The sequence below is a fragment of the Nomascus leucogenys genome, chromosome 18, assembly GCF_006542625.1.
Source record: "Nomascus leucogenys isolate Asia chromosome 18, Asia_NLE_v1, whole genome shotgun sequence".
In the NCBI taxonomy this organism is placed as follows: domain Eukaryota; kingdom Metazoa; phylum Chordata; class Mammalia; order Primates; family Hylobatidae; genus Nomascus; species Nomascus leucogenys.
In genome coordinates this window covers 69112755-69126770 of record NC_044398.1, presented here as the reverse complement: position 1 = coordinate 69126770, position 14016 = coordinate 69112755, and the positions used below count along the sequence as shown (strand labels likewise).

The following is a 14016-nucleotide window of genomic DNA, read 5'->3' as shown; positions in this document are numbered from 1 at the left end:
GCCATCATTAAAAAGTCAGGAAACAACAGGTGCTGGAGAGGATGTGGAGAAATAGGAACACACTTACACTGTTGGTGGGACTGTAAACTAGTTCAACCATTGTGGAAGTCAGTGTGGCAATTCCTCAGGGATCTAGAACTAGAAATACCATTTGACCCAGCCATCCCATTACTGGGTATGTACCCAAAGGACTATTAATCATGCTGCTATAAAGACACACGCACACATATGTTGATTGTGGCACTATTCACAATAGCAAAGACTTGGAACCAACCCAAATGTCCAACAACAATAGACTGGATTAAGAAAATGTGGCACATATACACCATGGAATACTATGCAGCCATAAAAAATGATGAGTTCATGTCCTTTGTAGGGACATGGATGAAACTGGAAATCATCATTCTCAGTAAACTATCGCAAGGACAAAAAACCAAACACCGCATGTTCTCACTCATAGGTGGGAATTGAACAATGAGAACTCATGGACACAGGAAGGGGAACATCACACTCTGGGGACTGCTGTGGGGTGGGGAGAGGGGGGAGGGACAGCATTAGGAGATATACCTGATGCTAAATGACGAGTTAATGGGTGCAGCAAACCAACATGGCACATGGATACATATGTAACAAACCTGCACATTGTGCACATGTACCCTAAAACCTAAAGTATAATAATAAAAAAAAAGAAAGACTTGATGGTAACTTATATTGGACTTGAAGATGAAAGGGTTTCAACAAAAATGTTATATAAGCTAACCTCTTTGCCCCTGTGTGCTGTGCATTGTACCAAAGGATGACTGCAGCTTTCTGATCATTCCTGAACCTTCAAGGACTCTACTTACAAGTAATGGATTAGTGTCTTTGGTGAAAATCTGAGGAGCTGCAGAATCTTGCCTACCTCCCAATTTAAACGTGACCATATGCCTTCAGTCCTAAAGAAGAGTAGAAAGTTAAATAACTTTCTTGAGATTCAGTTTCTTAAACGCTAACATTTGTTCATTTAAAAATCAACAGTCACCACCACTTTCCTGTAACAGCGTCTGAGATGTAAGAGGCTATGGAAGGCTGCCAGTCCACTAAGGCATCCTTTCCTGGCTTTTCTAGCCAATCTGGACTCTTTAAGTGTCAGGAGATAACCACTCTCCAAGACAGGCCTTGCCAGTATTCTTGGATATCTGCCCTACATGAAAGGCCCTACTTATATCCAGTAGAACTCAGACTCTGTTGCAACTTCCATACAACAGATCACCCTTTTCCTTGAAGGAACAGCTCATCATCTTATTCGTCTGCAGGGTCAGTAGCCTTAATTTCCTTCACCTTCAGCTTCATGTAAGCCAATTAGGGTTTTTGTAAGGCTAAGTCAATTCTGTTAACACCCCTTGTCTACATGCATATTTCCTCCCTTAAACAAACTCTAATAATTATCTAGTATCTAATAATTATGTCTTCCTTTCAATATATGTTTATTTGTTTCCACTGTAGAAATACAATAATTTGTGCTAAGAGCCTATATAGTTTTAAAATTTTCATTTCTATATGCTTACCTATCTGTAGATAAAGGTTCATAAAGGCATTTATAGACACTGTAAAAGTTCACCAGAAACTGCCTTTTAAAAAATAACACTATTCTTTTATCTAAAGAAAACAAAAAATAACGAAAAAATGCTGTACAAACCTACTCCCACTAGTCTAAACAGCTCTGTTCCTGTAGTTTGGGAGCAGAAATTTAAGTGTGCAAATTTGTATTTCTATAGTTCCAATAAAATAATAGAATTTCCCAGTTGAAAATGTTAAGCCTCTCCTCTCCTTCCTAACTCCATTAAAATAGCCATTGAATAGTATTGGGTATTTCTTTCTTAAAAAAGGATATGTATTTCCAAATATATTTTCTATGCATTCGTTAGAAAAAAGATCAAATATATGTGCTTTTAGCCTTTTTCCTTTTTTTTTGAAAGAGTCTTGCTCTGTTGCCTAGCTTGGAGTGCAGTGGCACAATATAATGGCTCACTGCAGCCTTGAACTCCTGAGCTCAAGCAATCCTCCTACCTCAGCATCCCAAGTAGCTGGGACTACAGGCACACACCACCATCCCCAGATAATTTTTTATTATTTGTCAAGATGAGGTCTCCCTATGTTGACCAGGATGGTCTTCAACTCCTGGGATTAAGCAATCCTCCTGCCTCGGATTTGCTTTTAGTCTTTACAGTGATTAAGTGGAAAGAGAATAAAGCATCAAAAGTTTTTTAATGATTATCTTGTAGATCTGGGTCTGCTGTTTACAAGAAGTAGGAAAGAGGCAGAATCTCTCCCTGCTTAAAATTCACACGTCCAGGGCAGTAGGGAAAGTGTGGCAGAATCTTCACCAGAGGGTATACAGGCAGCCAAACACAACATCACTGTGTGAAGCTGTGAGCAAGCAGGCAGGAAGAGCAATATCCCTGTACAGTATACAATGACTGCCACGATACTTGGAAAAGAAAATAGAAAACAATGAATAAAGCTTGGACTTTCAGAGCTATACATGAGCAAATGAGCAAATCTAAACTTGTTCATATGATTCCTTATTGTTCTTGTACCCTCTTTGAGTACAAACAACCCTGTATCACATGAGCCTCACTTTATGTAGTGCAGGGTAGGTATTTCACAGTTACCAGGAATACAAAACCTTATGTTCTGGATGTGTTATAGATACTAAGAATAATGTCATATTCTGCTGAGCTCATGGCAACTCTAGAGGAGAAGTTAAAGATCCAATTCTTTCACTTTAGAGAAAGCTGAGACCTACAGAGTGAAATGACCTGCCACACGTTAGTAGCATTAGAATTCACTCCCCAAGATTCATTCCAGTGTTGTTCCTGCTCTTACGTTATCTGATTTATTCTCTCCTGGATATTGTCATGTAATGGTAAGGACAGCAGAGAAGTTTAGGGGAAATTACATCCTAAATCCAGAATTTGAAGAATCAGATAAACTTCTCACAAACAGTTTTGCTGATCTTTGGCCTTTTGTCTTTTTTACAGACTCTGAACTTGCCTTGATGTACAACGATTCCTCGGTCTTAGAGAACCATCATTTGGCTGTGGGCTTTAAATTGCTTCAGGAAGAAAACTGTGACATTTTCCAGAATTTGACCAAAAAACAAAGACAATCTTTAAGGAAAATGGTCATTGACATCGTAAGTAGCTGATAAAAGCAAAAAAAGAGAACTGTGATGCAAGTTGTTTATAATTTAGACATAAGAACAAGAAGAATATTAGGTAAAAGGAACTGCATTTCAAAACATATTATTATGGCCCTTTATGTTATAGAAGCTGCCCATGATGCTGGCTGTGATGTTCTGTAATAGGTTGTTCACTTCTAGCAGTTTGGACTTGAGAATAATGTCAGCTCACCATCATCATTTATTTTCTGGGCCCCTCCAGTCTGGTGGCAGGCAGAGAAAAATGACTAACAAAGCAGATTGTGTGGGCCACAGCTCAAATGGATTTTTTTCCCCACCTTTTCTCATCAGTACACAGTGCCATTCAGAACATCCATGACTTTACTCTTTTTTTCTATGCATCTTATTCAGTGATTCTGAGACAGGAAAATCTCTAGCTTTCAAAAACTTTACTCTGTTAAATTTTGCACATACAAAGGCAAGAATGATCTGTCTTTTAAAAGAAAATTAACCAGAATATTTTGTTTCTGAAGCAGTCTGTAAGCAACCTTGAATCTGTTCGTCACAGTCTAGTAACTACTTTCTGGTCTAAGGAATGGAAAAAACTTGAAAACGTGTAATGATGTCTTATCCATGGAGATGTCATCCCAGTTTTCACCATGAAAGTGGTTGTCAGTACCTAGCATTTCTGTATATTACACACATTTATCTGGGCTTTGGGAAAACTTGGTAGCAAAGGGGAAAAAGACTCTGCCGTCAAGAAGGAGTAAGGATTTTCCACTGTCAGTCATTAAAAGGCATAGTGTTGTTTTATTCCTTTTTCATGCTCATATTCTGCATAATATTTTCATGTGTAAATTCTGTTTTCTCTGAACTTTACTCAATAATATACTCTCTATATTTTAAGGTACTCGCAACAGATATGTCAAAACACATGAATCTACTGGCTGATTTGAAGACTATGGTTGAAACTAAGAAAGTGACAAGCTCTGGAGTTCTTCTTCTTGATAATTATTCTGATAGGATTCAGGTAAAGCCTTATTTGAGGTTGCTTTGTGTGTGTGTGTCTGTGCACATGTGCACATGTCTGTGTGTTCAGCTTTGATAAGATGTATTTCTTCTTTCTCCCACTTTATACTTTCAGCAATTATAGGCAGGATTTTTATCCAAATTTTTATTCCTGAGAATTAACCAGGTAAAATTCTACTGGTCTCTTCGTCTGCATCTACATTAATTAAAAAAACTAACACCCCACAGAACCAGCCACTTAAGCAGCTCTGAATCTAGTCAACCATGCACATAAACAGTTTCTCTTATGCTATTTAGATGCAGTGGAAGTGGCATAATTTGAAACTATTAATACAAGTGTGAACCATACACAGACACGTCATGGTTGAGCTGTTTGGAATAAATCTTACACTACGTGTATTTTTAAGTGTCGCAGTCATCCAATGTGAATTTCTAGTTTTTTTTTTTTTTAAAAAAGGAACACGAGTGAATAGAGAATGCATCCATCTATTTTAGGTTCTTCAGAATATGGTGCATTGTGCAGATCTGAGCAACCCAACAAAGCCTCTCCAACTGTACCGCCAGTGGACGGACCGGATAATGGAGGAGTTCTTCCGCCAAGGAGACCGAGAGAGGGAACGTGGCATGGAGATAAGCCCCATGTGTGACAAGCACAATGCTTCCGTGGAAAAATCACAGGTAATGCATGAAGTGTACAGCTTTCAGAGAGAACAGAGCTACCGCTTTAGCATTTGGTTACTTTGTATTACATATGATAGTATTTTACTGGATTTTTAAAATTACTTTATTTTTGACAAGCTCAATTTCACCTTAGTATTTATGATCCGAAGAGCTTTCATTCTTATGACTTACATTCATATAGTCATATATATTCTAAGAACATATTTATGATGACTATATTCATTTAATATATTCATATACATAGAGCACATGGCATTATTTCAGTTATCTGGATTCACCTACAAATTGGTGATTCTAAAATAAGCCCTACCATGTCAACAACTGGAAAATTTTTTATGCTGTGAACATGCTCTTTAACCAAGAGTTCTAGAAGCTAATTTTGACCAGCTAGTAACAATACTTTATATGGTCTGTTGCCGAAAATAGTGATAATTTTACCAAACTAAGTTTAGTAGTCTTCTGTTCAGTGTTTTATTTGTGGGCCATGATCTAGTCAAGCTTTTCCATTGTTTCTTAGTCCCAAGTCCTCTACTCATACTGGATTTTTTTCTTAACTAGGTGGGCTTCATAGACTATATTGTTCATCCCCTCTGGGAGACATGGGCAGACCTCGTCCACCCTGATGCCCAGGATATTTTGGACACTTTGGAGGACAATCGTGAATGGTACCAGAGCACAATCCCTCAGAGCCCCTCTCCCGCACCTGATGACCCGGAGGAGGGCCGGCAGGGTCAAACTGAGAAATTTCAGTTTGAACTAACTTTAGAGGAAGATGGTGAGTCAGACACGGAAAAGGACAGTGGCAGTCAAGTGGAAGAAGACACTAGCTGCAGTGACTCCAAGACTCTTTGTACTCAAGACTCAGAGTCTACTGAAATTCCCCTCGATGAACAGGTTGAAGAGGAGGCAGTAGGGGAAGAAGAGGAAAGCCAGCCTGAAGCCTGTGTCATAGATGATCGTTCTCCTGACACGTAACAGTGCAGAAACTTTCATGCCTTTTTTTTTTTTAGTAGACAAATTGTTTCCAAAGTGCATGTTACATGCCACAACCACGGTCACACCTCACTGTCATCTGCCAGGACGTTTGTTGAACAAAACTGACCTTGACTACTCAGTCCGGCGCTCAGGAATATTGTAACCAGTTTTTTCACCTCCATGTCATCAGAGCAAGGTGGATATCTTCACGGACAGCGTTTTTAACAAGATTTCAGCTTGGTAGAGCTGACAAAGCAGATAAAATCTACTCCAAATTGTTTTCAAGAGAGTGTGACTCATCAGGCGGCCCAAAAGTTGATTGGACTTGGGGTTTCTATTCCTTTTTGTTTGCAATATTTTCAGAAGAAAGGCATTGCACAGAGTGAACTTAATGGACGAAGCAACAAATATGTCAAGAACTGGACATAGCATGAATCTGTTACCAGTAGGAAGAGGATGAGCCACAGAAATTGCATAATTTTCTAATTTCAAGTCTTCCTGATACATGACTGAATAGTGTGGTTCAGTGAGCTGCACTGACCTCTACATTTTGTATGATATGTAAAACAGATTTTTTGTAGAGCTTACTTTTATTATTAAATGTATTGAGGTATTATATTTAAAAAAAACTATGTTCAGAACTTCATCTGCCACTGGTTATTTTTTTCTAAGGAGTAACTTGCAAGTTTTCAGTACAAATCTGTGCTACACTGGATAAAAATCTAATTTACGAATTTTACTTGCACCTTATAGTTCATAGCAATTAACTGATTTGTAGTGATTCATTGTTTTATATACCAATGACTTCCATATTTTAAAACAGAAAAACAAACAACTTTATGTTGCAGGAAACCCTTTTTGTAAGTCAAGTCTTTATTATTTACTTTGCATTTCGTTTTGTTTCACTCTTTCCAGATAAGCAGAGTTGCTCTTAACCAGTGTTTGTCTTCATGTGCAAAGTGACTATTTGTTCTATAATACTTTTATGTGTGTTTTATCAAATGTGTCTTAAGCTTCATGCAAACTCAGTCATCAGTTGGTGTTGTCTGAAGCAAGTGGGAGATATATAAATACCCAGTAGCTAAAATGGTCAGTCTTTTTTAGACGTTTTCCTACTTAGTATCTCCTAATAACGTTTTGCTGTGTCAATAGACGTTCATTTCACAAGTGCATGTCTTTCTAATAATCCACACATTTCATGCTCATTTTTATTGTTTTTACAGCCAGTTATAATAAGAAAGAAAAAGGTTTTTCCCCTCGTGCTGCTTTATAATTTAGCGTGTGTTTGAACCTTATCCATGTTTGCTAGATGAGGTCTTGTCAAATATATCACTACCATTGTCACCAGTGAAAAGAAACAGGTAGTCAAGTCAGGGTTAACATTCATTTCAACCACGAGGTTGTATATCATGACTAGCTTTTACTCTTGGTTTACAGAGAAAAGTTAAACAGCTAACTAGGCAGTTTTTAAGAATATTAACAATATACTAACAAATACCAATACAACTAATCCTCTTTGGTTTTAGTGATTTCACCATGGGATTAAGAACTATATCAGGAACATCCCTGAGAAATGGTTTTAAGCGTAGCAACTACTCTTCCTTAATGGACAGCCACATAAAATGTAGGAAGTGCTTTATCACTTCTTGATCCATAAGCATATCTTGCAGAGGGGAACTACTTCTTTAAACACATGGAGGGAAAGATGATGATGCCACTGGCACCAGAGGGTTAGTACTGTGATGCATCCTAAAATATTAGATTGGTAAAAATTCTGCTTAAATAAAAAATTGGAAATCGCTCTTGGCTGATTTCACCACCAGGAACTGTATTACAGTTTTAGAGATTAATTCCCAGTGTTTACCTGATTATAGCAGTTGGCATCATGGGGCATTTAATTCTGACTTTTTTCCCATGTCAGCCTTAATTAAGTCTTTACCTTCTCTATGAAGACTTTCAAGCCCAAATAATCATTTTTCACGTTGATGTTCAAGAATCGAGATAGAAGCCAAAGTGGGTATCTGACAAGTGGAAAATCAAACATTTAAGAAGAATTACAAACCCTGAAAAGCATTTATATTTGGAACTTCTCAAGGAGCCTTCTGGGGACCGGAAAGTAAGTCATCAGCCAGGGAAATGACTCAAGCTGAAGAGAGTCCCCATTTCAGTCCCCTGAGATATAGCTGATGCTTAGATCCTTTGAAATAAAAATTATGTCTTTATAACTCTGATCTTTTACTTAAGGCAGAATAGGAATCAACTAGTTAATTGCAAGGTTTCTACTCTCTTTCCTCTGTAAAGATCAGATGGTAATCTTTCAAATAAGAAAAAAATAAAGACTTATGTTTGACCAAGTAGTTTCACAAGAATATTTGGGAACTTGTTTCCTTTTAATTTTATTTGTCCCTGAGTGAAGTCTAGAAAGAAAGGTAAAGAGTCTAGAGTTTATTCCTCTTTCCAAAACATTCTCATTCCTCTCCTCCCTACACTTAGTATGTCCCCCACAGAGTGCCTAGAATCTTAATAATGAATAAAATAAAAAGCAGCAATATGTCATTAACAAATCCAGACCTGAAAGGGTAAAGGGTTTATAACTGCACTAATAAAGAGAGGCTATTTTTCCAGTTTGTTGGTTTTTAATGGTACCATGTAAAGATACCCACTAACGGACAATCAAATTGCAGAAAAGGCTCAATATCCAAGAGACAGGGACTAATGCACTGTACAATCTGCTTATCCTTACCCTTCTCTCTCGCCAAAGTGTGCTTCAGAAATATGTACTGCTTTAAAAAAAAATATCCTTTTTACAAGTGGCTTTACATTTCCTAAAATGCCATAAGAAAATGCAATATCTGGGTACTGTATGGGGAAAAAAATGTCCAAGTTTGTGTAAAACCAGTGCATTTCAGCTTGCAAGTTACTGAACACAATAATGCTGTTTTAATTTTGTTTTATATCAGTTAAAATTCACAATAATGTAGATAGAACAAATTACAGACAAGGAAAGAAAAAACTTGAATGAAATGGATTTTACAGAAAGCTTTATGATAATTTTTGAATGCATTATTTATTTTTTGTGCCATGCATTTTTTTCTCACCAAATGACCTTACCTGTAATACAGTCTTGTTTGTCTGTTTACAACCATGTATTTATTGCAATGTACATACTGTAATGTTAATTGTAAATTATCTGTTCTTATTAAAACATCATCCCATGATGGGACGGTGTTGATATATTTGGAAACTCTTGGTGAGAGAATGAATGGTGTGTATACATACTCTGTACATTTTTCTTTTCTCCTGTAATATAGTCTTGTCACCTTAGAGCTTGTTTATGGAAGATTCAGAAAACTATAAAATACTTAAAGATATATAAATTTAAAAAAACATAGCTGCAGGTCTTTGGTCCCAGGGCTGTGCCTTAACTTTAACCAATATTTTCTTCTGTTGTGCTGCATTTGAAAGGTAACGGTGGAGCTAGGGCTGGGCATTTTACATCCAGGCTTTTAATTGATTAGAATTCTGCCAATAGGTGGATTTTACAAAACCACAGACAACCTCTGAAAGATTCTGAGACCCTTTTGAGACATAAGCTCTTAAGTACTTCTTGCCAGGGAGCAGCACTGCATGTGTGATGATTGTTTGCCATCTGTTGATCAGGAGCTACTTCAGCTACTTGCATTTGATTATTTCTTTTTTTTTTTTTTTTTTTTTTTAACTCAGAAACACAACTGGGGAAATATATTCTTTCCCAGTGATTATAAACAATCTTTCTTTTTTTTTTTTTTTTTTAAGTCTTTTTGGCTTCTAGAGCTCATAGGAAAATGAACTTGATTTGAAATTGGAGCCAGAGTTTACTCGTGTTGGTTATCTATTCATCAGCTTCCTGACATGTTAAGAGAATATATTAAAGAGTTTTTTAATCCTAAACTTTTTCTTCCACTAAGATAAACCAAATGTCCTTACGTATATGTAAACCCAACTATTTAAACACAAAGTTGTGTTGATGTCAGTTTACATAGCAGAAAGCATTCACCATCCTCTAAGATTTGTTTCTGCAAAACTTTCATTGCTTTAGAATTGTAAAATTTAACCTTGTACGATGGCCAGCCCCTAAAGCAGGAAACGTTTATAATGGATAATACGGAAACATCCTCCCACTACTTGCCCAGCCCTTGAATCACGTGGCTTTGCAGTGAAAGGAAAGATTCTTTTTCTAGGACAAATGAGCCTCCTATTTTATTTTATTTTATTTTTTGACACAAACTGTAGATTTTAGCAGCCCTGGCCCAAAGGAATTTGATTACTTTTGTTTTAAACAGTACAAAGGGGACACTATAATTACAAAAACATCCTTAACTGATTTGAGTTGTTTTTATTTCTTTGGATATATTTTCAGAGTGGTAAATTGTGTGTGAGAATTACAAATGATTATTCTTTTAGTGGTTTCTTAGCCTCTCTTACAGCCCACGGGGATAGTACTGTACATCAATACCTTCATATGAAATTTTTATATGCAGTGAAAATAAAAGCATGGGTTGATTCTGCCTATTTATGACTCAATCTTTTACAAATAAAAGATTATTCATTTTAAATTATAGTTCAGTCAGCACGTTTCTTAGGATACTGAACGTGGTTGAAATGAAAGGAGGATAGTGACATCATAAGTTAGTACTGATATTCATAACCAAATGAAGCCAACTTGAGTAATTTTGCTACATTAAAAATTACCAAAATTACTTAGATGGCCTATAAGATTATGCATGGTATTTTCTAAGCAAGCTTTGAAAGGGGCCTTCCATACTTAATTGAATATTCTGGGATATTGAAAATTATTCAGATACTTGACAATTATTTTTTGGTTACCTACTCTGCAAACTACAAAGTTTTAAGGACTCAACAATAAGTTAATGAGACACAGTATTTGCTTTCATGGAGCTTACAGTCTGGAGGGGACAAAGGCTTAAACAATACTCATATAATTATATATGTGATCAGTATAATGAAGGAGCTCGGTGGGGTGAATAAGCAGGAACCTGAACTTGATCTATTCCGGAGGGCCAGAGAAGGCTTCCTTGAGGCCTTGAGAAAGTGATTTGCATCTGAGTTCTGAAGGATTGTAAGAGGTAACTGGGGAAAAAGTTGACAGGAAGAGGAAGGGTATCCAGACAAGAAACATGTGCAAAGATCTTGAGGCATAAATGAGCTTGAGACATCCGGAGAAACTGAGGAAAAGTGAGAGAGTAGGCAGGGCCTGGAGCTGCAGAGCCATTGCTAACCATCCTGTGTGAGATATCCCCCCATTCTGTAGCTTTATTCTCATACCCCTGCTCAATTTTCTTTATAACACTTCTCACAGATTTATATACGCATTTGTTTTTATTGTCTGTCTCTCCCACCAGACCACAGCTCCATGAGAGCAAGGTCTTTGCTTACCAATGTATCACTAGCACTTAAAACTATGCCTGGTACACAGTAGGTTCTTAATATGTGTTGAATATAGCCACCAAATTGATATTGGATATAATTCAATCTGATAAGATATTTTGAGATATTAAAGAGTTTTTAACTTGACACCATAAAAACTTTCTGTTTGTTTTTTGTTTTTGAGCTTACTAAGATCCTGGATAAAGTGTTTAGAGTTTCCTATCATCTCTTTGCTAGCTAAAAACTGTTTGCTTATTCCTCACAAATTCTACTTTTTTCTAAATGACAAAACAATCCATTTGTCATGATAATGAGAGTAAAGAAATCAGCACAAATTTAATCCCCAGATCATCCCCAAACCATGCCAGCAGAATAAGGGTAATTAAACAGAGTATCTAGGCTTAGCCTCTCCACCATTTCTCCTGCCACAACAGTCCTGACAGCCAACAGGTGCCAAATCTGTGCCTTCCTGGGAATAACTGTTTTAAACTCAAGCTCCCTTCCCCAAAGCCATGACCCCAAAGTGAGACTATGGAACTAAGGAAGCAACTCCCCTCTTTTCCCGACTTGCCATGCTTGCTGATTTAGGCTAAGTTGGGTGGCGTTGGGCCTGAACTCACATTAAAATCTCTGACCTGGAAACCTTTCCTCAGGCATACGGCTTTGGACCCACAACAGCAACATTCCACCAAAAAACAAACCAAAACCAAAAACATTCCCTGTTGCTAGAGAGTACCACCTATCCTCCAAGGGGACAACAACCTTGTGTCAGTGGAATCATACCTGGGCTTTCCCATCCTTCTGATTTGGGTCTGCATCCCACCCAGCTACTCCTAGAGCTCCAAATACTCAAGGTCAAACTCAGTGCTATGGGTATAAATCTTGAATTTGTACACCTAGGAAATACTACTTTATTCAATTAATCTGGACTCAGGGCTCCAGCCAATCAATCACACTAGTGGGAATTTCCATCTGTCATTACTGCCACAGCTCCTCTCTCTCCCAACATAAAATTTATCTTATCTCCAACATAATCTGAGTATCAGACCTCTGTGTTGTTCCAGCAGAGGTTCCTTACAGTCCCTCAGCTCTTAGCTTCCTGGTCACACGTGGTGTACCAGGAATATATGCTGGTTTGGGGCCCTGCTTCCACACAGTGTGTGCATCAAAAGAGCCTATCCTTCCGGTGTTTTATTACACCTTGCTGTGGTCTGAATGTCTGTGTTGAAATGCTAACCCCTAGGTGATGCTATTAGGAGATGGGGCCCTTTGGGAGATAATTAGGTTATGAAGGCATAGTCCTCATGAATGGGATCAGTGCCCTTATAAAAGAGGCCCAAGGGACCTTGTTCAACCCGGCCACCATGTGAGGACTCAGCTAGAAGATGCCATCCGTGAAAATGAAAGCAGGTCCTCACCAGGCACCAAATCTGCCAGAACCTTGATGTTGGACTTCCCAGCCTCTAGACTGTGAGAAGTAAATGTGTGTTGTTTATAAGCCACCCACTTGATGGTATTTTTCTTATAGAAGTCTAAGGAGACTAAGACATACCTACTGAAATTACTACAAAAAAAGCAGTACTCTTCTTTTCCTAATTCTCAACATGTTCTCCTTCTCTCTCCTTCCTTCCTTCTTTTGCTCTCCAATGAGATTAGGCTTAAAAACAAAAGCAAAACAGACTAGAGGTAGTTGTGACTTCCATTTGCTTCTGCTCTCCACTCGGAAAAACCCTGGCTATTATTTGAAATACGGAGACGAAAAAAGGTATTGGAAGAGCATACATTAAATAATAGTCCATTAACCTTCCACACATGGTTGGCAACATCTAGATCCAACAATGTTCACTGAACATTTTGAGATGTGGGAAGTTGACGAAGTTGTCTCCAGGAGGAAGTCATCAGGAACTCCCATACTTCCCATGTGGGAACACAGGGAAAGAGGCATTTTTTCCTGAAGTCTCTGTGTTCCAGTGCTATCCCTGAATGTCTATTCCCAGCTCTCGCTTAGCTGTTTCAATGACAAGATATAGCACTTGAAAATTTTATAAAGTGAGAGTCGTATTTGCTCCCTGCTGCAAGCCCCCACCCTGCCATTCCAGGACCCTGCTATGGTCCACAATTGGCATTATGATTCACTCTATTTTGTAGCCATGAAAAGTGAGGCCCAAGAAGGTTAATTGACTTGGCTAAGATTATTCACAGGCTAAATACTGAGATTAATGATTTGCAAACTACAGATTTGACAGAAGTCCTAATGCTATCTCTACATCCTATTTCTGCTGAGGACCAAAATTGACTGTTGCATTGCCTTTGATTTCCTTTGACCATCCTTCATTACAGATTTCAATAATTTTTATGGTCCAAAGCTAGGTGACAGATATTACATCATATGCTTTTGTTAACTCACCCTACGTCTGCATAGCCTGGCTATATGGTCAGAATTCTCCAGATTGAGTGGGGAACTTGGAGTTAAAGAGCCCCTGACCACCTAAAAAATTATAGGAAATGAAAGAAGCTGTCAAGAAAGTAAGGAGCAGAGATGGGAGTGTGCCTTTGCCCTGCGGAGACTCACAACATGGGGCAAGGCAGATCTTAGCAGAACTTCTTGCAGGATGTATGCCTCAATGAAAGGAATGGAGCACGGGCAGCATCCGGCTTAGGCTGGGCCCCCTTCCACCATCATGGCTGTTTTAGCAAGTGTTTGCCAGCTGCTTACAAATCCCAAGCCAACAGACACGGTT

At 38.1% G+C, this 14016-nt stretch overlaps 1 protein-coding gene across 6 annotated transcripts in view; it reads left to right on the top strand.

The window, feature by feature from the left end:
* PDE4D (phosphodiesterase 4D) overlaps positions 1-11433 on the top strand; it is a 1540268-nt gene extending 1528835 nt beyond the window's left edge. For 4 of the 6 annotated variants that reach the window (XM_003265958.2, XM_030797624.1, XM_012497373.2 and 1 more), the window contains 4 exons: positions 3024-3178; positions 4071-4193; positions 4688-4870; positions 5432-11422. In XM_003265958.2, coding sequence (XP_003266006.2) covers positions 3024-3178; positions 4071-4193; positions 4688-4870; positions 5432-5848 — 878 coding nt within the window. In that variant the 3' untranslated portion in view covers positions 5849-11422. Of the gene's footprint in view, positions 1-3023; positions 3179-4070; positions 4194-4687; positions 4871-5431 lie in introns of all 6 variants that reach the window. The other 2 variants (XM_030797623.1, XM_003265960.3) reach the window with 1 other exon arrangement.
* Positions 11434-14016: the final 2583 nt, after the last annotated feature.